Source organism: Hemicordylus capensis, chromosome 6, assembly GCF_027244095.1.
Source record: "Hemicordylus capensis ecotype Gifberg chromosome 6, rHemCap1.1.pri, whole genome shotgun sequence".
In the NCBI taxonomy this organism is placed as follows: domain Eukaryota; kingdom Metazoa; phylum Chordata; class Lepidosauria; order Squamata; family Cordylidae; genus Hemicordylus; species Hemicordylus capensis.
In genome coordinates, this window is record NC_069662.1 from 15,310,510 (window position 1) to 15,333,055 (window position 22,546).

At 45.7% G+C, this 22,546-nt stretch overlaps 1 protein-coding gene across 1 annotated transcript; it reads left to right on the plus strand.

Moving 5' to 3' along the window:
* The first annotated feature begins 916 nt into the window (after positions 1–916).
* LOC128328739 (up-regulator of cell proliferation-like) lies at positions 917–15,333 on the plus strand. Its single transcript, XM_053258782.1, has 5 exons — positions 917–986; positions 4,343–4,638; positions 4,733–4,786; positions 7,319–7,390; positions 10,067–15,333. The coding sequence occupies exons 2-5, from the start codon at positions 4,362–4,364 to the stop codon at positions 14,773–14,775; spliced, it is 5,112 nt and encodes a 1,703-aa protein (XP_053114757.1). The 5' UTR covers positions 917–986; positions 4,343–4,361; the 3' UTR covers positions 14,776–15,333.
* Positions 15,334–22,546: the final 7,213 nt, after the last annotated feature.

The window sequence follows — 22,546 nt, forward strand, 5'->3', positions numbered from 1 at the left end:
CCACATACTGCCCCTTTGGTATACAAAACAGCTGGGTTGCCGTTGGGCACGAAGTCGCCTGCTGTGGATCCTCCAAGCCCAGTGACCTGGTGGGCATTGCTTGGACAAAAGGGGGGCTGGTTGCTGCCGCCGCCGGTCCCTGAGAGCTGGGGTGCCAGTGGATGTGAGGGCTGCCTTTTAGATGGTGAGCCTCTTGGGCATAGGGAGCCATCCTATTTATTTGTGTGTTCTTTCTTTATGTCAACTGCTTTGAAAACTTTTGTTGAAAAGCGGTATATAAATATTTTACCATATATATATATATATATATATATATATATATATATATATATATATACACACACACACACACACACACACACGTACGTTTATGTTACTGACTGCACACTCCACCATCCCTGAGAGCTGGGTGGCCACTGCACCCAAGGGCTGCCCAAAGCTGCCGCCTCCAATGCGCTTGGCAGATAAAATGCCCCTGGATATGAGTCCCACCCACCCCCGAAAGTGGGGGCTCAGTGGCAGAGAAGGAGGCAGTAATGGGAAATGCCTGAAACGCTCAGACATAGGGCATGCCCCTTTCCCCACTGTCTCCTGCTTCTTCTTCCACATGAGATCAGGCGTTGGGCCAGGGGATGGAGATCGCCAATACAAGGACCAAGACTCACTGCCAGTCTATCTATTTATTTAAAACATTTATACTCCTCTCCTCCAGTACACTACTGTACAGGGCAGCTCACAACATTAATAAAATAAATATAATATAAACAACAACAACCACCCACCCACCCATGAGGCCCTGAGCCCCTCAGCCATACATTCACAACGCAGCTGCAAGCCAGAAGTTTTGGTGAGGTACTGGTTAAAAATTATCAAAGGAAGTCTCTTTTTGCTTTCACTTCCTCCCACACTCAGAGCCTTTACAGGAAAGGCGGGTAGCAGTTTGTTTTCTTTTAACAAGACTCAGCTGATCTTCTTGGGAACAGAAGGTATGTTCTTTTGGTTAATCCGTTGAGAAAAATCATTTAGGATGACTCCTGAGTTTGACTTGAAGGTGCGATCCATTTGTAATGTTTATAGACTGCCCCTATTTTGGGAACTCTCTTACCGTTAAAGTAGGAAACATTGTCTGTTGTGGGGAACCGGCAGGGAGGGTCACCTCCTGCCCTCAGCGAGGGCTCTTGGGCCTCACCCAAGTTCCTTAAAATCCTCGGTGGCACTGCCACCAGTCTCTGATGAGACAAATAACATTAGAATCTTCCCTGTTTGAACTAAAACTGGGGTGTCCTCAAAACATAGCAAAATGCCTCAAAACTCTTGAAGAGCGTGTAAGCCAGAGCGGGAACACGGGGCAGCAGGAGAGAGAAAGTTCAAAACAAATGTTTGTTGTTTGTTTAAGTAAGTATAAAAAGCAGGAGTTACAGGCAAACAAGGCAAAATGGTCAGAATGCACAAGTTTGGTACCTTTCTTCCTGTCTGGTGTTTAGACAGGAGGCTCAGTAGATCTTGGCTCTTACATTGCAGCTCAGGAAACAAAAGCTGGCATCATGGTGAACTCTGCATGCTCCTAGGAGCCGTGCAGCGTGAACTCAGCTAACAAAGCTAAGCTAACACAGAAGGTGACACTCAGGAGTCAGTAGCTCCCAAACCTGTTCTCTTCTATAGACTACCCACAAAAGGTGGTGTTTGCCTTTACAGGGAAGAAATTTGCAAATAGTCTAGCATGGAAAAGAGATGCAGCCAAGTGCTAATTAAAATCTTCCTCTTGTTTTTGGACAGTCATCCTAGCAGGATAGGGATTCAATTGCTCCAAACACTGAATTCAAAGGATAATGTTTCTCCCTGATTTTAGCACATTAGACAATAGGAGCATCCCCTTGCATGATGGTTTTGCGTACTGACTCGTTAGGCAGCAGCTTCCTGAGTTCTGATGGAAGCACTTTGACCTAACAGAGCTGAAATTGTATCTTGGCCTGCTAGTCCTGGCTGGTGTGTTTCATGCCAGGCAAGAAGCACTACATGCCTGTGGCCAATACATCTGGGGCCTTCCTATTTCTGTGCCATGATGCAGCTGAGATTATTTGAGGCCATCACAAGCAAATTAAGATTAGACGACAAAGACGCATGACAGGAGAGAAGAGTGATTGCCAAGCTGGCAGCCATTAAAGAAATCTGGGCCTTGTTTGTGCAGCAGCTGCAATACAGCTACTTTACTGGGTCTGACCAGCAGTTGATGAGCAACTGTTAGGTTTCTGAGGTGCTGTCCCTTCAGGCAACACATTCCAAGCAAGACAAAGAAGTACTGTTTGAAATTAAGGTGGTGCTGTGATTCAAAAACCATCCTACCCACTGGCAGGGAATGTCTTTATTTATTTATTTATCTATTTATACCACCTGACATGTGCATCCCTAGGTACACACCTTAAAATACAATAAATATAAAAACAGAATAAAATGGTTTAAACAATTCTAGTATAAAATCAATAAAAATAATGAAAAGCCTGAGAGAACAGCTGTGTCTTAAGAACCTTTTAAATTTTTTGACAGGGAGTGCATTCCAGAGCCCTTGGGCAGACTCAGAGAAGACCCAGTCATGGGTCTTGTAAAAGGGGCAAGAGAGGAGCACATGCTCTGTGGCTTCTACCTCCCCAGTGTCACAGGAGCAAAGTTTTTCTGTGATTGGGAGCTGTCTGTATTTGCCTTCTAGCCCTGTGGAGAGGAGGGCATGACAACGGGCAAGGGAGAAAGCCCTTCTGTGGCTTGGGATTTCCAGCTGTGTCAATACAGCGGGGGAGACAGTGAATTGGAGTCTTTCCAAGGACAATAAGCCTGGTGCCCTGCCAAGGTCAGCCTGGTGCTCAGTGTCCAAAATCCTCTGTTTGATGACCATTTTTGCCTGTAGCAAGTAGGAGGGCAGGGGAGAAGCCCAGTCACAATAAGCCCAGTATTTATTTATTTTATTTTATTTTATTGTGGAACGTGTTCCCTGCTGAGTTACGATCATCCCCATCTCTGGCTGTTTTTAAAAAGCATTTGAAAACCTTTCTTTCTTTTTTTTAACCCAAGCCTTCTCAGGTTTTTAATTAAAAATACTGTTTGTTAATTTTATGGTTTTTAAATTATTGTATTGTTTTAACTTTTATATATGTGTTATATGTTGCATTGTTTTAATTTTTATATATGTTTTAATTGTTAGCCGCCCAGAGACGTATGTTTGGGCGGGATATAAATTTAATCAATCAATAAATAAGATTTCTATACCACTCTTCCAAAAATGGCTCAGGGCAGTTTACACAGAGAAATAATAAATAAATAAGATGGATCCCTGTGTCCCCGAAGGGCTAAAAAATCTAAAAAGCAACATCAGATAGACACCAGCAACAGTCACTGGAGGTAGTGTGCTGAGGGTGGATAGGGCCCCTTTATTCCAGACTGCCCATTTCCAGGAGGGTTGGAAATTGTCCTGTAGGGTCAGAGGGGCCCGGCCCTGAGGGCTAGTTTGAGCCAGTGGTTGAGAACGGTCACCCACTCCCTGGCCTCAACTTTTACCATACCAGATTCCAGGCGTAGGGGAGCATTGGAGACACTTGCACATTGGAGCAAGGCACTTGTAGGGCCACTCCCAGGAATTTAGACTGGACACATGCTAGTGAGGCAAGATTGGAGTGGGGTTCCGGGTGGTCAGTATAGAGTAGTTAAGCCAGTAACTTGGCCTCAAATAGTTTGTGCTGCTGGTACATAATGGCCACCTCTAGTCCGTAAGAACTTCTGGATGGCAGAGGAGTTTCCCTCGCTGGATAAGATAACCCTGTCCTAACAGTTATGTGTGTGGGTTATCCTTCCTCCTCTGAATTCTGCTTCCCACTACACTAGCAGTGAAAAAGCAATGCCTCCAAAGCGAATGCTGCTGGGGAAGGAGGGGGGAGGAACCTGGAGATACTGTAAGTAAGATTCGGTGGTGGCAGCCAGCAGGGGGTGGTCTTGTTTTTGCTTTGCAGGACTATTTCCAAGCAGGAACAGTCCATTTGCACAGACAGAACTTGGAATTTCAACAGCATTCAGGCTTAACTCTTAAAGAGCCACAACTGTTCTTAACACACCCTAGTGGTGGCAATAGCACAGCACTGGGAGCCTTTCCAGGGCATAACTAAGTCATGTTGAATCCCTGGAATGTCAGTAGAATTGGGAATGAATTCTTCCTGAGCCTCTGGACAAGCACTTCTAGTCAAAGCTGACTATACTGAGACAAAAAGTGATTCAGTGTAAGGCAGATCCTGAGAGCCTCAACAAGTTCTGATTCTCTTCTTCTCTGATCCCATAAGCAGAATGTTTTTTCCATACACAGATTTTTGGATTTGTCAACAATGTCAGCCAAGGAGATTATTCAGCAAAGGAGAAAACAATTAACTGAAATCATTCAGAAGGACCTAGCACGGGTTTTAGATGACTTGCTGTCCAGGTCTGTCATCACAGAGGAAGAATATGAAGACTTGGACAAAATGGAGGAAGATGCCACAGCCACAAAGAAAAGTGAGAAACTGCTGCTTCTGGTACAGAACAAGGGGGAAAGCGCCTGCTGCCAGTTCCTGGAGTGGGTGGAAATTGCATATCCGGGTTCGAAGCAGGCTCTGCAGAGTTCAGGTGAGTCTTTCTTAGTGTTCTTCCACAGCCTCAAAGAAAGTTAGGTTCTCACAACATCCATGCGGGATGACAAACTATTGTTCTCACATTGCAGGTCAGGACCAAAAGGCACTGCAGATGGGGGAGCTGCAGTCAGAATCCAGCCCAGGTGAGCTTTGGATTTGGCACCTTGCTAGAAAACCAGACCATCAGAAGAAATTCATTGCATCTCCTTGCATGACACGGGTGCATGACATCACATGCAAAAGGGGTGTGCCAGGTCTTGGGGGGGCCCACGTGAGCCCTTCAGAACTCATCCCCAGCCAGCGTTTGTGTAAACCTGTGTGTGCCTAAATTCTGTGCAGCTGCATGTAAGATGAGGTCTGAGCTGGTTTGAGTTATCGGTATGATGAAGACCCCAACATTATATTTTGTATTACTTATATATTATCTTTATTGTGATTTGTACTGTCTTTCGTTTGTGTTGGGTCAATGACCGTAATAAAGTATCTGTCTATCTCTGGCCAATGGGGCACCACAGGAGGCAGGCATAGCAAGCTTCTTGTTTTGCTTTGGTGTTGCCTTGTGTGCCCAGGTATAGGACAGCCAGGCAAAGGACATGTGTGCACATGCATGGCACCCACAGATCCAGGGGCATAGATAAGAGAGAGGGAGCCCATGTTTGCCCCTCTCTCTGGTGGTCCCTCGGAGTGAGGGAGATAATGGAGAAGATTGGGAGGGGTGGAGCCCGGGGGCCCTCAGGAACCTGGGGGTCTGGGTTCTTTGAACCCATTCACTCAGTTATAGCTACAGCCCTGCACAGATCCCCTGGAAATGCCATTTTCAGTCTGATTTTTTTTCATGGACTCTCCCCTGGTGTTTTAGCACTCTAACAGCAATGCACCAGGGCAATGAGAAGTTCCAATTACTGTGACAGAGCACAATATATATAGCAGATGTCATGGTCGGGGGGGGGGCATCATGCATGTACACACACATGTCCTTCCATACCTGGACACAGGAGACAACATCAGTGGTAAGCAAGGAGCTTGCTGTGTCTGCCTCCTCCCACCCTCCAGGGGCCACCAATGGAGTCTGCAACCTAGGAAAAAACTGAACAGTGTAGAGAGTTTTCTCACCCCCTCCCTCCCTCCCTCCCAGACCGAGAAACCTGCTATGTATTTTGTGCATGTCCTTCACCTTTATGTCCTGTACCTGGGCTTTTATCTTGCACTTTATGAAAGTAGCTGGTCCTTCCTGTTATCCTGGTGCACAGCTCTTAGAGAGTGCCAGAACACAGAGAAAAATGATATCTCTATCTAATCTATCTATCTTCCACAGGCACCACTCACATACACACACACACACACACGCATCCTTCGCCCTTCTGCCTGTACCTGGGTACAGCTGAATAGGAAGCAAGAAGCTTGCCACATCTGCCTCCTCTGGCACCCCATTGGCCATTAAAGGAGTCCGCAACCTGGGAAAGTACTGCCAATGAAAGCAGAGATAAGCTTCCTGCCCGCAATCCCCCTCCACAGACCATGAAGCCTGCTTTGTATTTTGTGTTCGACACTTCCCATTGGTTTGTTGTGCTGCTGTCCATGTGCAAGAAAAACCCACCTATCTATCTATCTATCTATCTATCTATCTATCTATCTATCAAACTGTTTCTGTTTAAAAGATCTCAAACTGATGAAGGCCATATATGCTGGGCCTATAATTCCTTCTGTACCACTGCTCCCCCGCCACCCGGGTCCCCATTGCACAGACTACGAAGTCTGCTATGTATTTTGCACTTGTTACCTTAGCTTGACCTTCTTGTTATCCTGGTGCACGGCTGTTAGAGTGCAAGAATATTGGGATTGATTGATTGATCAGACCAGGCTTTGGACTGGAAGTAGACTGGAGAGCACAGGAAGCAGGTATGCCCAGGATTGGAGAGGCATAGGATAACTCCCCCAAGTCAGCCCCAGACAGATAGCCACACCTCCAGATTATGCTTCTTTCTCCATCACTGCCCCTCGATCCCTCCACATCCTCCTCCACTACTATTTCCAGGACTGCTTAAAAGTAGAACTTTTAAAAGACTCTTCTATAACATATTAAGGGCCAGTGGTCATGAAAAAAGCTGGGAAATGCCGTTCACTGCCAGAACAATCCATTGCAGTCACTGTCTTGAAGTCACTATAAATCTCTCCCCTGTCTGAACTCCCCCACAACTGTAACAATAATGAAGCAACTATTTATAGCCATCTTGAAAACCTCATTGACAAACTTACTTTTCAGATGTCCGCGGTTCAAAAGCTTTGGAAAAGGTAGATAACAAAAGTGATAATCCTCTCTTTCATATGATTCATCTCATGCTGCTGCTTTTTCAAAATATCAGCAGATCAGCAGCACCAGTGAACCAGAATGATAAGGGATTCAACGAGAGGTCTGCACCTTGCAAGACTCCCTTGACCAATATTAGCGTATCTTCACATGCTCACGCTTCACACACCATCTAGCGATCTCCTGGATATATACATAAAGGACTCTAGAGAGAGACACTTATTCTAGTTTTAAAGCTTTCCCCAAGAATGTAAGGCCTTCTTCCCTTCTAAAAAACCTGAAGTGTTGGATATGTATACATTTTCAGGAGCACCTAAACTGTTCTGCTTGTCCAATTTGATGGTTACATCTGAGTGTTTGTTTTTAGGAGGCTCAAGTCAGGAGCAAGAAGATGAAGTTTGGCAAGGACCAGCGCAAGAGGGGAGACACCCTGCCAGAGGTACTTCTTGCAAGATACCTGAAATTTTATTAGGAGAAAACTTCCATTAGGGTCAGAGATTATAACCAGTTTGGGATGGGTACTCTAGTACAGGGATTCTCAATGTTGGGTCCCCAGATGTTTTTGGACATCAACTCCCATAATCCCCAACCAAAGGCCACTGGGGCTAGGAATTATGGGAGCTGAAGTTCAATAACATCTGGGGACCCAATGTTGAGAATCCCTACTCTAGTACTCCCTCTGAAGGTGTACTCTGAGGCTTCTCCTGGACCCAGCTTTATTCCAGGAAGCAGCTGTGTCTAAGAGAGCCCTTGTGCAGCTTCTTCTGCTAGGGCAGCCTTTCCTTAAGATGGCAGATTGGTCCGCAGCTGTCCATGTCTTGGGGATGCTTCTGCTTGGGGCTGCCCTAGAAACTACAGGTGGTGCATTACACCTGTCCTGAAGGAACTGCACTGCCTGCCAATACGTTTTGGATGCAATTCAAGGTGCTGATTACGACCTTTAAAGCCCTAAACCAGGGTGTTGAACTGCAGCCATATCCGGCTGTTGGTGGCCTACAACTCCCATCATTCCTGGTTACTGGCCACTGTGACTGGGGGTGATGGGAATATAGGTTTTGTGAATTGTGGACAATGCAAGTCATTTAATGGTATTAAAGAAAGACATGCTGTTCTAGTAGCTCCAGGTCTTAACACTCACATCTATTTCGGAGGATGAATACAACTGAAGGAAGCCTGGGCGGGTGCGTGGCTGGGGGAGTCAGTCATGTGACTTGCCTCTGGTCACCCCCCAAGGCAGTGGGCCCCCAGACAACTGTCTCCCCTTGCCCTATTATAATAGTATTAGTATATAGTAATATATTATAGCCCCTGAGCAGGAGTGTCATGGTTTGACACCCCTGCCCTAAAGAGTTGGGGCTCCATTACTTGAAGGCTTGCCATCTCCCAAATGAATCTACCCATCTGACAAGATCTGCTCAGAGGCTCCTGCTCCACATGCTAACACCTGCTGCAGCACAATTCTCATGCACACCAGACAGGGTCTCCTCTGTGACTGTCCTGAGACTATGGAACTCCCTCCCAGGAGAGATCTTCACAATGCCCTCCCTCTCAGTTTTCCTCAGACACCTATCAACTCTTCTGTTTGGCCAATGTTTTGGAAAAGAAATTTAGAACTCTACCCTGTTCTTAATTCCAGTCATTTTATCCTGTGTTTTGTGATTGTTTTTAATTATTCATTGTTTTATGATATGGTTGCAATTGTCATCTACATGTTGGGCTTTCTTTCTTTTTTTAAAGGTGATTTTAAAGAAGTAAAAATAAATATTTTTTTTTCCTGCTGAACCTTCAGCCAGCTAAATGTTGACTCTCCAAATAGTGCCCTCCCTCATCGTTTGCTGTGACTAGACATGGAGCTTTTCCAAGTGGCGACTTACTTCAGCTTCCCTATGCTTAGGGTTGGGGTGTGTTCATACGGAACGGGAATTTGCAGTGATTTCAGTACGGCAACAGTCAGGTGTCATTCATACAACCAATGGCATTATTCCGCTTTTTTCTTGATGATTTGCCCTTACCGTGTACTAAAAGTTGCACTTTTTAAAATGCTTTGCTGGGATAATCTGTCACTTCAAATAGGCTTTCCAAGGGTTTCCCACTCCTTTAAAAATAAATTGTTGCTCTTGTGGTAGAGCACCTTTATGCTCTAACAGGAAAGCAGTATATCTATCTATCTATAAATTATAATGAATAATTAAATAATTAATTATTAATATGTTGTTGTTGTTTTGTTTATTTTTGGTGCCCTGGTGGCATGGCACTCTACCACCAGAGCAGCACTTAAAAAAACCAATGGAATGAGGAAAACCTCGGGAAGCCTATTAGAAATTACGGAGTAGCCCATGGAGGACGTTGGGTCCCCAGATGTTATTGAACTTCACCTCCCATAATCCCAGCCCCAGTGGCCTTTGGTTGGGGATTATGGGAGTTGAAGTCCAATAACATCTGGGGACCCAGCATTGAGATTCCCTGGCCTAGAGCACCTTTCTGATGGGGGAATCCCTCAAGGCACTGTGCTCATTGCGCAGTGCCTTGTGGGATATCCGGAAGCTGGGGGAATAAGTCCTGGCCTCCATTGCTGTGTAGGTCATGTGGCAGCATGCCCAAGACAACAGCAAGGATTGTCTGGGGGGAAGGTAAGCTGCATCATGCCTTCCCCATGCCCGCCTGGTTGTGTGGATGGGCTCATTATGTAGCAAAGAGAAAATATTGCATAGACTGACATAACAGTGACATTAAAGCAGGGCTGCACAACTTCGGCCCTCTAGCTGTTTTTGGATTACAACTCCCATCATCCCCAGCTACACAATCTGGAGATTTGGGTATAGGCTACACTATGGTTAGTGTGTGCCTCACATTTATTTATAACCTCCGGACCAAGGTATTTTCCAGGAATTTTCTGCTTCCAGTGGCTGTAGGTTCCACCACCTTATGTTTCATTGGAATTGTGTGCAGTATGTAAGGTGTGATAACTCAATGCAAGCAGCATAGAAAGGTGAAAGAACACAGGTGATAAAAAGGGAAGGTACAGCGTTTTAGGCAGGTTGATCTGGTCAACAGAGTGCTAGGCTCTGCCAATGTACAAAACAATCATGATAAATAACGTTATCTCTTTCTGCAGAGAGAAGTGAAGCAGTTGAAGACATTCTTTGCAAACTAAAGTTAAATGAGCATAAAAGCAAGAAACTCTCTCTACAACAAGTCCTGGAAATCAGTTCAGAAAGCCTAAAGGAAAGCACCCCTCAGACACTAGAAGACTTGCCTTGGCATTTTCTGAAGAAGGTCTTGGCTCTGGATGTGACAGCCAGGAACACAACCCTTGGAAAGCGGACACCTGATGAACCAGAAATGAGAGGGGAGGAGGGAGAGATGTCTGAAGAAAATCTATTTAGTCAAATGGCTTCAAGGGTTTCCTTAAACCCCCTTGATGTTCTTTGTGCTGTTCTGATGTGTTCGGACAGTTCCCTCCAACAATGGATCTTCTCCAAAATGTCCATGTGCCAGTTTGCTCTGCCTTTGCTTCTGCCTCCCTTGGAGACTCCCAAGTGCACCCTGATGCTCTGGGCCATGAGAGACATTGTGAAAAGATGGAGGCCTCATTCCCTGGCTGAAAGCAGAGGCTTCAGAGAGGAGAGCCTGGTGATGACCTCCATGCCCACCATTTCCTTTGTCCGGATGGGCAGCTGCAGCCTCTCCAAGTCCAAACTCCTCAATGAGCTTCTTAGCCATTCCCAACAACACCACGATTTCTTCATACACCGAGACATGAAGTGTGGGAATGTCCCACATGAAATTGCTGATGGAATGATAGAGATGGCTTGGTATTTCCCAGGGGGGCAAGGCGGGCTGGATCTCTTCCCAGAGCCAGTAGCCATAGCAAATCTCCGTGGGGATGTTGAGTCACACTGGGTGCAGTTTAGCTTTTTAACACAGGTCTCCTCAGCTGTGTTTATATTGGCTGAATGCATCAATGAGAGAGAATTTGCCCTCTTGTCATCACTGAAGGAGTCATCAACGGAGTACTATTTCATCTTGGACCATCAGAGTAGAAAGTTCAATGAAACTTTGGATTTCTTAAACCAACTGGCTCCTGTGCTTGATCTGAAAAATTCGCAAGTACTTGTGAAAGCTGCCAAGACCAATAAAGCAGACTTTGTGGAGAATCTACAATCTACTGTTGGAAGAATAATCAAATCTCACCCAAAGAGTATGAATCTAGAAGAGATGTCTGCTGTGGCCCAAGGGCTTACAATCCAGGTGGATGAGGACTGCAGAGAATACTGGAATGCATTCAGGTGTGCTGGAGAAGTCATCGAAAAAGTAAAGAACACGGCAGCTTACAAAAAAGGAGCCCTGATACTCCAAGGTGATATCCAGAAAAAACTGGCAGATGTGGAGAAGGAACTGTGCAGAATGGAAAGGCAAGGGGACATACCTTCAGAACATTATAGATGGGAACTGAAAGGCAAATGGATGGCTCTGAAGAAACAGCAGAATAGATGTAAACTCTACATTGATTCTGAAAAATTTATCAGTGGCATCAAAAATCTGAAGTTGGTAGAGAGGCACTACTTCTTTAAACTGATAAAACTTAATTCGGATCACATTGTTAGGGAGAGTCTCTCTATGTTACGGGCAGAGTACAAAGAGAAATGCAAGGCTGGAGGAGACGATGGCCAGGAGACTGCAGCCGCGCTAGACATGCTATCTCCCTCTACTTTTGGAATTGAGCATCTAATGCGGACACTGGGGGAATACTATCAGGCAGAATATTCAAAGGTTGCAGAAGGCAAGCTAGAAAAAAACAAATGTAGGTTGGTTAATTTTCCAAGCATCGCAGCTGACCTGATGCTGGAAGGGTTTCCTCTAGAGCTGATTGGAGATGCATCAAATGTGCCTGTGCAGTGGATAACTGATGTTCTGATGGAGCTCCATAGAAAACTAGGAGGCCGTTCCAAAGTGGTGGTGATCACTGTGCTGGGGGTGCAGGGCACTGGGAAGTCCACCCTCCTCAACACCATGTTTGGGCTGCAGTTTGCCGTCAGCAGTGGCCGATGTACACGAGGCGCCTTCATGACGCTTCTTAATGTCAGAGAAAACATGACTCAGGAACTTGGCTGTGATCACATCCTGGTAATAGATACAGAAGGACTCAAAGTGCCTGAACTGGCACAACTGGATTACAGCTACCGACACAACAATGAGCTGGCCACTCTAGTGATTGGTCTGAGCGATATTACAATAGTGAACATGACCATGGAAAATGCCACTGAAATGAAGGACGTACTACAAATTGTGACCCATGCCTTCCTCAGGATGCAGAGGATTGGACAAAAACCCAACTGCCAGTTTGTTCATCAGAATGTCAGTGATGTCTCTGCTCATGACCAAAACATGAGGGACAGGGAACATCTTTTGGAACAACTCAATGAAATGACCCAGGCTGCAGCAAAAATGGAGAACGTTGGTAGTGAGATCAAGTTTTCGGACGTCATGGACTATGACTCAGAAATGCACAACTGGTACATCCCAGGTCTATGGCATGGCGTCCTACCTATGGCTGAAGTCAACAGGGGCTACAGTGAAAAGGTCTTTGAGTTCAAGAAGTACCTATTTGAATGCATAAGGAACCGTTTAAATAGGAAGTCTCCCAAGGACATTCCTCAGTTTATTGAGTGGGTCAGGAAGCTGTGGGATGCTGTGAAACATGAAAATTTCATCTTTAGCTTCCAAAACAGCCTCATAGCACAAGCCTATATGAAACTTTCCACAAAATATTTTGAATGGGACTCAGATTTCCGCAAAGAGATGCATGTTTGGGTCTCTGAGCAGGAAACTGCGATACAAAATGTTTCCAATGAGGAACTTGATCACAGCAGGTGGCGATGTGAACTTCAAGATAAGTTATGTGCTGGAGAACAGAGGATTTTGGAATTTTTAGAACACTACTTTGAAAGCTGCACGGCAAATGTGCATCTGGTAGAAAAGTACAGAGAAGATTTTGTCAAGAATGCCAACACCCTCAGGTGTGAACTTGAGAGTTCTTCTTATAACAAACTGTGGGCTTCCATTCAACTTAAAAAGCGTTGGCACAAGATTGATTCTATCCAAGTTGGATTCTTGAAAATAATTGAAGGAAAATTTGATTGGCTTCTTGAGGAGTGTAAGAAAAGGTCACACAGATTAGATAATCAAAAGTTAAAATTTGAGTTTGAGCAAATGTGGGCAAAGATGCTGTCAGAAATATCACCCATTCGCTTAGAGAAACGTGAAATATATGCAGATGTTGAGACAAAACTAAGAAAAGATTTGTTCTCCCGTGGGAGGCTAATCATACCCAAATTACTAGGGGGGAAAGGTTTCTTAAGCTTCAGAATAAACAATTTCCAAATGAAAAAAGACTATTTACAGTCATCATGGTGGAGGCAAGTGACACTGATACCTCCTGAAAAGGAGCATTTGAGTAATGTAGAAGAACTTTCCAAATCCTTGATGGCCAAATGCATGTCCTACATTGACTCAAAATTCAGTTTCAAAGGAGATTATGAGGAAACTTACTGTGTGGAGCTTTTGCACATGATCAACGAGAGGCTTCAGCCACATGATGTGCTAAAACTTTGTACAACTCCTGGCTTTGAAGTGGACTTAAAGCTTCATATTTTGGGAGAAGCAGCTCATGCATTTCAGAAGATGCATGAAAATTTCATTGAGGAAAACGATCCCCAGGTCCTCCTGGAGAAACGGAAACCTCAATATTTCTCTGTTTTCAGAGATCTTTATTTGGAAAAAGATGCCCAACAAATCATAGCTAGGGATTTCTGTGACTGGTGCCTCCATCCTGCCCTAGTGGATTACATGAACAAACGGCTTGGGACAGAAATAGTGGATAACATTCTTAAGCGTGCACAGTCCATTGCATATTCCAGTCAGAGCTTCTTCCAGTTTACTGTCCTGAAAGACTTGCTTGAAGCAAGGAATTTTGACCAATATGTGAAATATATCACAGCATATGAAGAGTTTGTCAAGAGCTGGATAGGGAAACAAATATTAAATCACTATACAGAAAAGGAGGACCTCCAGAATTTGGAGGAAAAAATTCTGTCAGCGATATTAGAGGAAATAGGGGCAACACTGGTGAAGTTGAAGCATCAAGATACTGGGACAGTCTCTGAGTTTTTGAACCTCTTTTGCAAAGAAATGCAGAAGAAGTTGGTCATTTCAACAGACAATCTAGTGAGGATTCAGTTTAAGGACATGCCTGATCCTGGCCAAGTTTCTGTTTGTGTTGAAACCCTCCTTCCTGATTTGAAAAAAGAAATACTTTCTGCATTTGATAGCCTGGATCTTGAATCCAAGCTCTCCCAACTGCCAGTGAAGCTCCAGGATGAGATCTTCAAGCGAGAGTTTGGCTGTGGGCAGCAGTGCCCCTTCTGCAAAGTCCCCTGTGAGGCTGGAGGGAGCGCTCACAAGGAGCATTTTGCAGCAGTCCATCGACCTCAAGGGCTGGGAGGATACAAACACCCAGAAACAAAAAATCTTTTTTATGGCCTATGTTCTTCTTATGTGGCTTCCAAAATGAGTTTTGAATCTGTGGACACAAAATGGAAACGCCATCCCTATATGGACTACCATGCCTATTATTCAGACTGGAGCATCCAACCAGATCCCAGTACCAATGCTTCCGATTACTGGAAGTTCATTTTTAAAGAGTTCAATCATGATTTTGCCAAGCATTATCATGCCAAGCCAGCAGATCTGCCAGAGGACTGGAAAATGATAACCAGAGAACATGCACTGAAGGCCTTGAAGGAAATCTATAATATGGACTAAGCACCACTCCGTTGAAGAAGAACACAGGAAGTTCCAAACAAAGCCTGACATTCATGAAGTGTATCCAGATTCTTGAAAACTATGTGATTTGTCTTTGAACCTCTAAGATGCTGCCTGCAGTTGCCAGACATGATTTACTTACATACACTCTGGCAAGATTGTCTACTGAGGATAGTGAAATAATCAAACGTACTATATATCCCTGAATCCAAGACTGCCCTGTTCCTTAAAGTCGGGGGGTTGTCTTAAATTAAGAGTCTTCTTCCTTTCAGATAAATACAGGTATAGCCTGTATTTAACCTCTGTTTTAAGGGGGTTATCTTAAATGTGAAGTCATGTTCTATTTGGATATTTCTTATTCAGATGGAATAAACTGAAGATTCTTTGCTCCAAATGTATGATTAACCATCAGCACCCACATTTATTTATTTGTTTGTTTTATTTAGTACATTTGTATTACTATATATTTATTATATTGTATATTTGTACACTGCCCCAAACCTGCGTCTTTGGGTGGTTTACAACAAATTAAAAAAGCAATTAAAATACTCACTTCTAGTACTTGGAACCATTTGTCTCTCTGGCAAGCATGTACTCTGTTGAAGATTGGATGATTGGAAGATTGGATCTATTGAAGACTGAATGTAACCTCTTTGACTGCTGATTGGTTTGGGTTCTTACTGGGCTTAATGGAGGGAGGCCTTCCTCTTCGAAGGAAAGCATTCCACAAAGCACGTGGCTCCTGCTTGTATGTATAACACAGAGAAACCTCCTAAAATGGATTGTCTTGAAGGATATCCAGCCATAAGCAACTGAAAGCTTAGCTGTTGGAAGACACAACTGAGTACCAATCTAGCTCCTCTTCCTCCTCTTCTAGCTCTAGTTGCTGATGAGCCCATCTACAGGAAATTAGCATAACACAAAACAAGGAAAGGAACTCATCAGCTAGCCCTCTAGCATCTCCCAAAATAAAATCTTTTTTACACCAAACATAATTAACGTGTGGAATTCACTGCCACAAGATATGACAGTGGCTTTAAAAGGGGATTAGACAAATTCGCGGAGGACAGGAAATAGTGGCTACCAGTGATTATTGAGCTAAATAGAACCCCCTTGTTCAGACGCAGTGTATCTCTCAGTATCGGTTACCAGACACCAGAGTTGACAAGTGTAAAGTGATGCACATTGGGACGAAAAACCCCAACTTCAAGTATACGTTGATAGGATTTGAGCTGTCGGTGACGGACCAGGAGAGGGATCTTGGGGTTGTGGTGGACAGCTCATGGAAAGTGCCCACTCAATGTGCGGCAGATGTGAAAAAGGCAAATTCCATGCTAGGGATTATTAGAAAGGGGATAGAAAATAAAACGGCTAACCTTATAATGCCCTTATACAAAACTATGGTACAACCACACTTGGAGTACTGTGTACAATTCTGGTCACCACACCTTTAAAAGAACATTGTAGAACTGGAGAAGGTACAGAAGAGGGCAACCAAGATGATCATGGGCCTAGAGCACCTTTCTTATGAGGCAAGACTACAACACCTGGGGCTTTTTAGTTTAGAAAAAAGACGACTGCGGGGAGACATGATAGAGGTCTATAAGGTCATGCATGGTGTGGAGAAAGTAGAGAGAGAAAGATTCTTTTCCCTCTCACACAACACTAGAACCAGGGGTCACTCCATGAAATTGATTGCCAGGAGGTCTAGGACCAACAAACGGAAGTACTTTTTCACACAACGCGTGATCCACTTGTGGAACTCTCTGCCACAGGATGTGGTGACAGCCAACAACCTGGATGGCTTTAAGAGGGGTTTGGATGACTTCATGGAGGAGAGGTCTATCAATGGCTACTAGTCGGAGGGCTTTGGGCCACCTCCAGCCTCAAGGGCAGGGTGGCTCTGAGTACCAGTTGCAGGGGAGTAATGGCAGGAGAGAGGGCATGCCATCAACTCCTGTCTGTAGCTTCCAGCGGCATGTGGTGGGCCACTGTGCGAAACAGGATGCTGGATTAGATGGGCCTGGGGCCTGATCCAGCAGGGCTGTTCTTATGTTCTTATGACATGCTTTCTAAGAACTGTGATGGAGACTGAGGAGAGAATACCCACCGGGAGAGCATTCCAGCATCTGGGGGCAACAACAAAGAAGGCCCTGTCCTGAGTGCACGACAACCTAGCCGCCCTCATTGTCGGCACCTGGAGCAGAGCCCTCTCAGATGACCTCGTCAAACAGGCAGCAACCCTTGGGAGCAGGCGGTCCCTCAGGTATTCTGGGCCCAAACCGTTAAGGGCTTTAAAGGTCAAAAACAGCACCTTGAATTGGACCCAGAAACAGACTGACAGCCAGTGCAACTCTTTCAGAATGGGTGTGATGTGTTCCCACCATGCAGCTCCAGATAAAACCCTAACTGCCGTGTTTTGCACTAGCTGCAGTTTCCGGATATTCTTCAAGGGCAGCCCCACGTAGAGCACATTACAGTAATCCAGCCATGACGTGACTAAGGCATGGGTAACTGTGGCCAGATCTGCCTTCTCAAGAAAGGGATGCAGCTGGCGCACTAGCCAAAGCCGTGCAAAGGTACCCCTGGCCACCGCCTCCACCTGAGCTACCAAAAGCAGAGCTGGGTCCAGTAATACTCCCAAGCTGCATACTTGCTCCTTCAAGGGGAGTGCAACCCCATCCAGAACCGGTAAAATCTCCTCATCCTACTGACCAACATTACCTCCGTCTTGTCTGGATTCAATTTCAGTGTATTAGCCCACATCCAACCCATCACGGCCTCCAGGCCACGATTCAGGACATCCACCGCCTCCCTAGGATCAGGTGATAAGGAGAGATAGAGCTGTGTGTCATCTGCATATTGCTGACAACTCAGTCCAAGTCCCCAAATGACCTCTCCCAGCGGTTTCATGTAGATGTTAAACAGCATGGGGGAAAAGACCGAACCCTGCGGGACCTCACAGGCCAATGGCCACAGAGCCAATCAGTAGTCCGTCAGCGCCACTTTCTGGACCCTCCCCCAAGAAAGGACCGGAAACACTGCAACACAGTACCTCTGATTCCCAGACTCGAGAGGCGGCCCAGAAGGATACCATGGTCGATGGTTTTGAAAGCTGCCGAGAGGTCCAGCAGAACCAACAGGGAAGCACTCCCCCTGTCTAGTTCCCGGCGTAGGTCATCCACTAGAGCGACCAAGGCAGTCTCAGTCCCATATCCAGGGCGGAAGTCAGATTGAAAAGGGTCCAGATAATCCATATCATCCAAGACCCTCTGCAGCTGAGACACCACTGCACGCTCTATCACCTTGCCCCAAAAGGGCAGGTTAGACACCGGACTATAGCTGTCAAGGTTGGAGGGATCAAGGGAGGGCTTTTTAAATAATGGTCTTGCCATCGCCTCCTTGAGGCTTGATGGCATCCTGCCCTCCCTTAATGAGACATTAATAATCACCTCTAACCATCTACCTGTACCCTCCCTGGCAGCTTTTATTAGCCATGAAGGGCGAGGGTCAAGAGCACATGATGTCGCCCGCACACTGCCCAGGATCTTGTCCACATCCTCAGGCCGCACCAACTGAAAAGAATCCAACACAATAGGACCAGATGGTACCAGAGGCACGTCTGCCAGAACTGCCAAAACTCTGGAGTTCAAATCGGCACGGATGCGAACAAATTTATCCGCAAAGTGACACACAAACTGATCACAGCAGGCTCTTGATGATTCCTCCCCCATTACCTGGGGGGATGTGTGCAGCAATGTCTTTGCTACATGAAACAGCCCCGCTGGTCTGCACTAAGCAGATGCAATGGAGGCGAATAAAAAACATTTCTTTGCCGCCCCCACCACCATAGAGTAGTCTCTAAAATGGGCTCTAGCCCATGTTCGGTTGGATTCATCACAACTCTTCCTCCAGCGTCGTTCCAGCCATCGCCTGAGTTGTTTCATCGCCCTAAGCTCTGATTAAAACGAAGGAGCAGATCGGGCTCCACCAAGCTGGAGAGGACGTTTAGGAGCAACCGTGTCAACAGCCTGGGCTGTCTCTCCATTCCAGAGATCAACCACGGCCTCAACAGGGTCACTAGCCCTGGACACTGGAATCTCCCCGATGGCTGTCTGGAATCCAAGTGGATCCATAAGCCTCTGGGGGCGGACCATCCTAATCGGTCCACCACCCCTGCAGAGGGCAGACGGAGCAGTCAAACTAAACCCCACCAGATGATGATCTGTCCATGACAAGGGAGTTGTCTCAAATTCCCCCATCTCCAGATTATTTATTCCCTGGTCGGCAAAAACCAGATACAGAGTATGTCCTGGTTGCCATGGAGCCCATGAAATCCTGAGCCACACCCACTAGGGGGGCCTCAGCGTGGACACCGAAATCACCCAAAACAATAAGCTTGGGGGAACCCAAGGCCACCTCCGAGACCACCTCCGCCAGCTCAGGTAGGGAGACTGAAGTGCAGCGGGGTAGTTGGTATACCAGCAGAATCCCCAGCCTATCTCGGAGGCCCACCCTTGAGGACAAACACTCGAAATTCTGAGATTGCCTGACGGGACACCTGGAAAGGGGGAGGATCTCTTGATAGATGACTGCAACACCCCCTCCCTGACCCTCCAGGCGGGGCTGCTGTACACTCAGGAAACCTGGAGGACAGAGCTGAGAGAGACCAACCCTGCCCAGCTCATCCAACCTGGTCTCCGTCACACATACCAGGTCAGCACGCTCATCCACAATCAAATCGTGGATGAGAGGTGTCTTTGCGTTAACTGACCTGGCATTCAGCAGCAGCACCCTAATCCTCGAGGGAGTGTTCTCAGAGCTCCCTGGGGTCAGAGGGTTGGGAGAAGAGCTGTAAAAAGGAAAAGGCCTCAATTGCCTGGACCGTTTCCCCCTGCAACGGCCTGCCCAACTCCCACCACCATGCCTCCCTCTGCCCACTACCTGTGATATTGCTGGCCCCACTCCATCCCCGCTTTTCTGCTCTCCCAGACACATCCCCTCAGCCTAACCAAACACAGCTCCTCCGTTTAGTAAAACGAGGCCCAGGACTCGTGCTTTCTTCAAGCTCTCATGCTGGCTTCTTGATGGCAGAGTCAGTGCCCCACCCAAGCTGGTCTCTCCTTTCTTCCCCCAAGCCCCTGGCTTAGCCTGCTCTATATAGTAGCAGCAGCAGCACAGCCCCAGAGATGATGTCACACGGCTGGGGAAAGGTGGGGCAGAGACAAAAAAACAGCAGTCAGTGCCCCGCCCAAGCTGGTCTTCCCAATAAGCAGTTCCCTTGTTTTGTCACTCCAAAGGATCTCCTCACTCACCCCACTCCCTCTCTTTTCTTTTTTAACCCCCCTGGTTATTCTTGTGCACAATTGGGTTTTTTTAGATTTTTATTTTGTTTTGGAATGGCACTCCCCCCTGTTTGCAGATTAGCGCAAGGCAGCTGAGAAGCTTCAAAATAATTTCAAGTCACCCACCCACCACAACTCCTTTGGCCCAAACTGAGCAGGAGGAGAGGCAGATAAACGCATTTCAAGGAGAATATGGTTAGTCCTGCCTTGAAAACACATTGCAAAGGATGGAAAATATGAATGGTCACCAGCCTTCAATAAAGCATTGAATAACACTTTACTCTCAATTTTAAGCCATCGCATTATTCCATCACACTTTGCAACGCTTTACCCATTGGTAAATCTCGTAGTCCGGAAAAAAACCCTGGTGTACAAAAATACCTCATGAATGAAAGAACACTTTAAGACAATATTATGAAGGTGTGGTGAATGAAGCAACACAGACTTTTAGGCGCATTACGATTGATCCTGATCTGGAAGATGGTGTTGCAGAACACAGAATACAAAGTTTTATGGTTGTTTTCCTTTTCAGATGGGGTACTATCCAGGCTTTTTTCCATTGAAGATTAAAAGAAGATCAGTTCTTTGGGGCAGAGCTGACTCCAAATGATTGTTTATACAGAACTATGTCCAGCCTTCGTACAGTTACCAAAGAAGGCAACTTTACAGGAAATGCACACAATTCTGTTAAGATGGAGTTGAAAGTGGTCCAACTTGATCAATTCCTTTGTGCAAGTGTATAATTATAACCACTTGATGCCAACCAGGTATTCTGTTGATATTATAACCATATATTCTGTATATGTATTCTGTATTATAACCATATATTCTGATATTCTGTTGATATTATAACCATTATAACCACTTGATGCCAAACAGGTATTCTGTTGATATTCCCCTGGACAAAACCATTGTCAACAAGGATTTATTCAGGGACTCTGTGCTGACACATAAAGCATGGCAAGAGGCCAAAGTGAAATTGAGGAAAGATACAAGACACTGACAGGCAAGAACAAGTGTTTTTTCCACAAGCTCAGATTTCAAATCGCACGTAGCTGTACCAATGAATGTTTTGGGTTGGATTTTTTTTTAAAGTTTAAATATATTTGCTCTGAGGCTGTCAACAGGAGCTCTGTTCTTCGAAAGTGAAAGAGGGCTCATCCAGTGTTTCTGGCCAAGTTTTAAAGTTTCTGCCTCCCCTTATTATGGGTGACTTGCTGCTGCAGGAGGCTTCAGCCTTTATTTATTATATCTTATCCAAATTATGCAACTTTGGATAAGACGCTGCCAGTCTGTGAAGACAATACTGAGCTAGATTGACCACTGGTCTGACTCAGTATATGGCAGCTTCCTAGGTTCCTAATTCTAATTAAAAGCCTGAGAGAACAGGAGATTCTTGAGGTTCTTCCTGAAAACAAACAAAGAAGGCGATGCTCTTATTTCAGCAGGAAGTATATTCCAAAGCCCTGCAGCAGCCACAGAGAAAGCCCGGTCCTGGGTCGCCACCAAATGAGCCGGTGGCAACCGTAACCGGACCTCTCCAGAAGATCGTAACAGGTGGCAGGGTTCATGACAAAGGAGGTGCTCTCTCAAATAACCTGGACCCAAGCTGTTAAGGGCTTTATAGGCAATAACCAGCACTTTGTATTTCACCCGGAAACATAGCCTCCTGCTCCCCTCCCTCCTCCATGATCTGGCCGCAACTGCAGTTTCTGCTCAGCCTTCTCAGGCAGCAGGAACATGAGGCTTCACCACTGCCTCCAGACTGGTCATGGCACACACAATCCCTTCATGTTCCTCTCACATTTGTGGGTGTCTGTGAATTAGCCCTTGGGGATATTCAGCGAGGACTAGAAGAAGGTTAGAAGAACTTTTACAAGAGGAGGAGAGCCCAAGGGACTGTGTGGCTATGAAACCAATAGGCAAGGGCAAAAGGGGCATGATCTTGTGTGTGTACTCATATGCACCTGCTTCAGCTATTATTTATATATTTTGGAGGAAAGATGGATGGAGCAACTGTTTATTGGAAATCCTATCTGCATCCAGCACATTTGCCAAGGAGTCTCCAAACATGCTTTCGTTTTCGCTATACTGTCCTCTGGTTCCTCTCCCCCACCCACACACACACTTATGGGAAAGCCACATAAGTTTTGTTAAGTGGGGGTTGTAGGAGCTGACCAGGGTTTCCGAAATAGGACTTTGACAGCACAGCCTGGGTGTCTAAATTCCTGCATTATCCATCAGAGCTCCCTTGGCTGCATTTCAGTGCCCCAGCAAAATTCCCCCCAGGAATCAGGTGTTTTAAGGAGTCAATCTCTTTTGACCTTTTAAAGCTGCTGATTCTTGTTTGACTCTTCATTCTAAGCAGCTTGTTACTCATATAAATAGGAGCAGTAGGAGTGATAGTCGCAGAAGTCTAGTCCAAG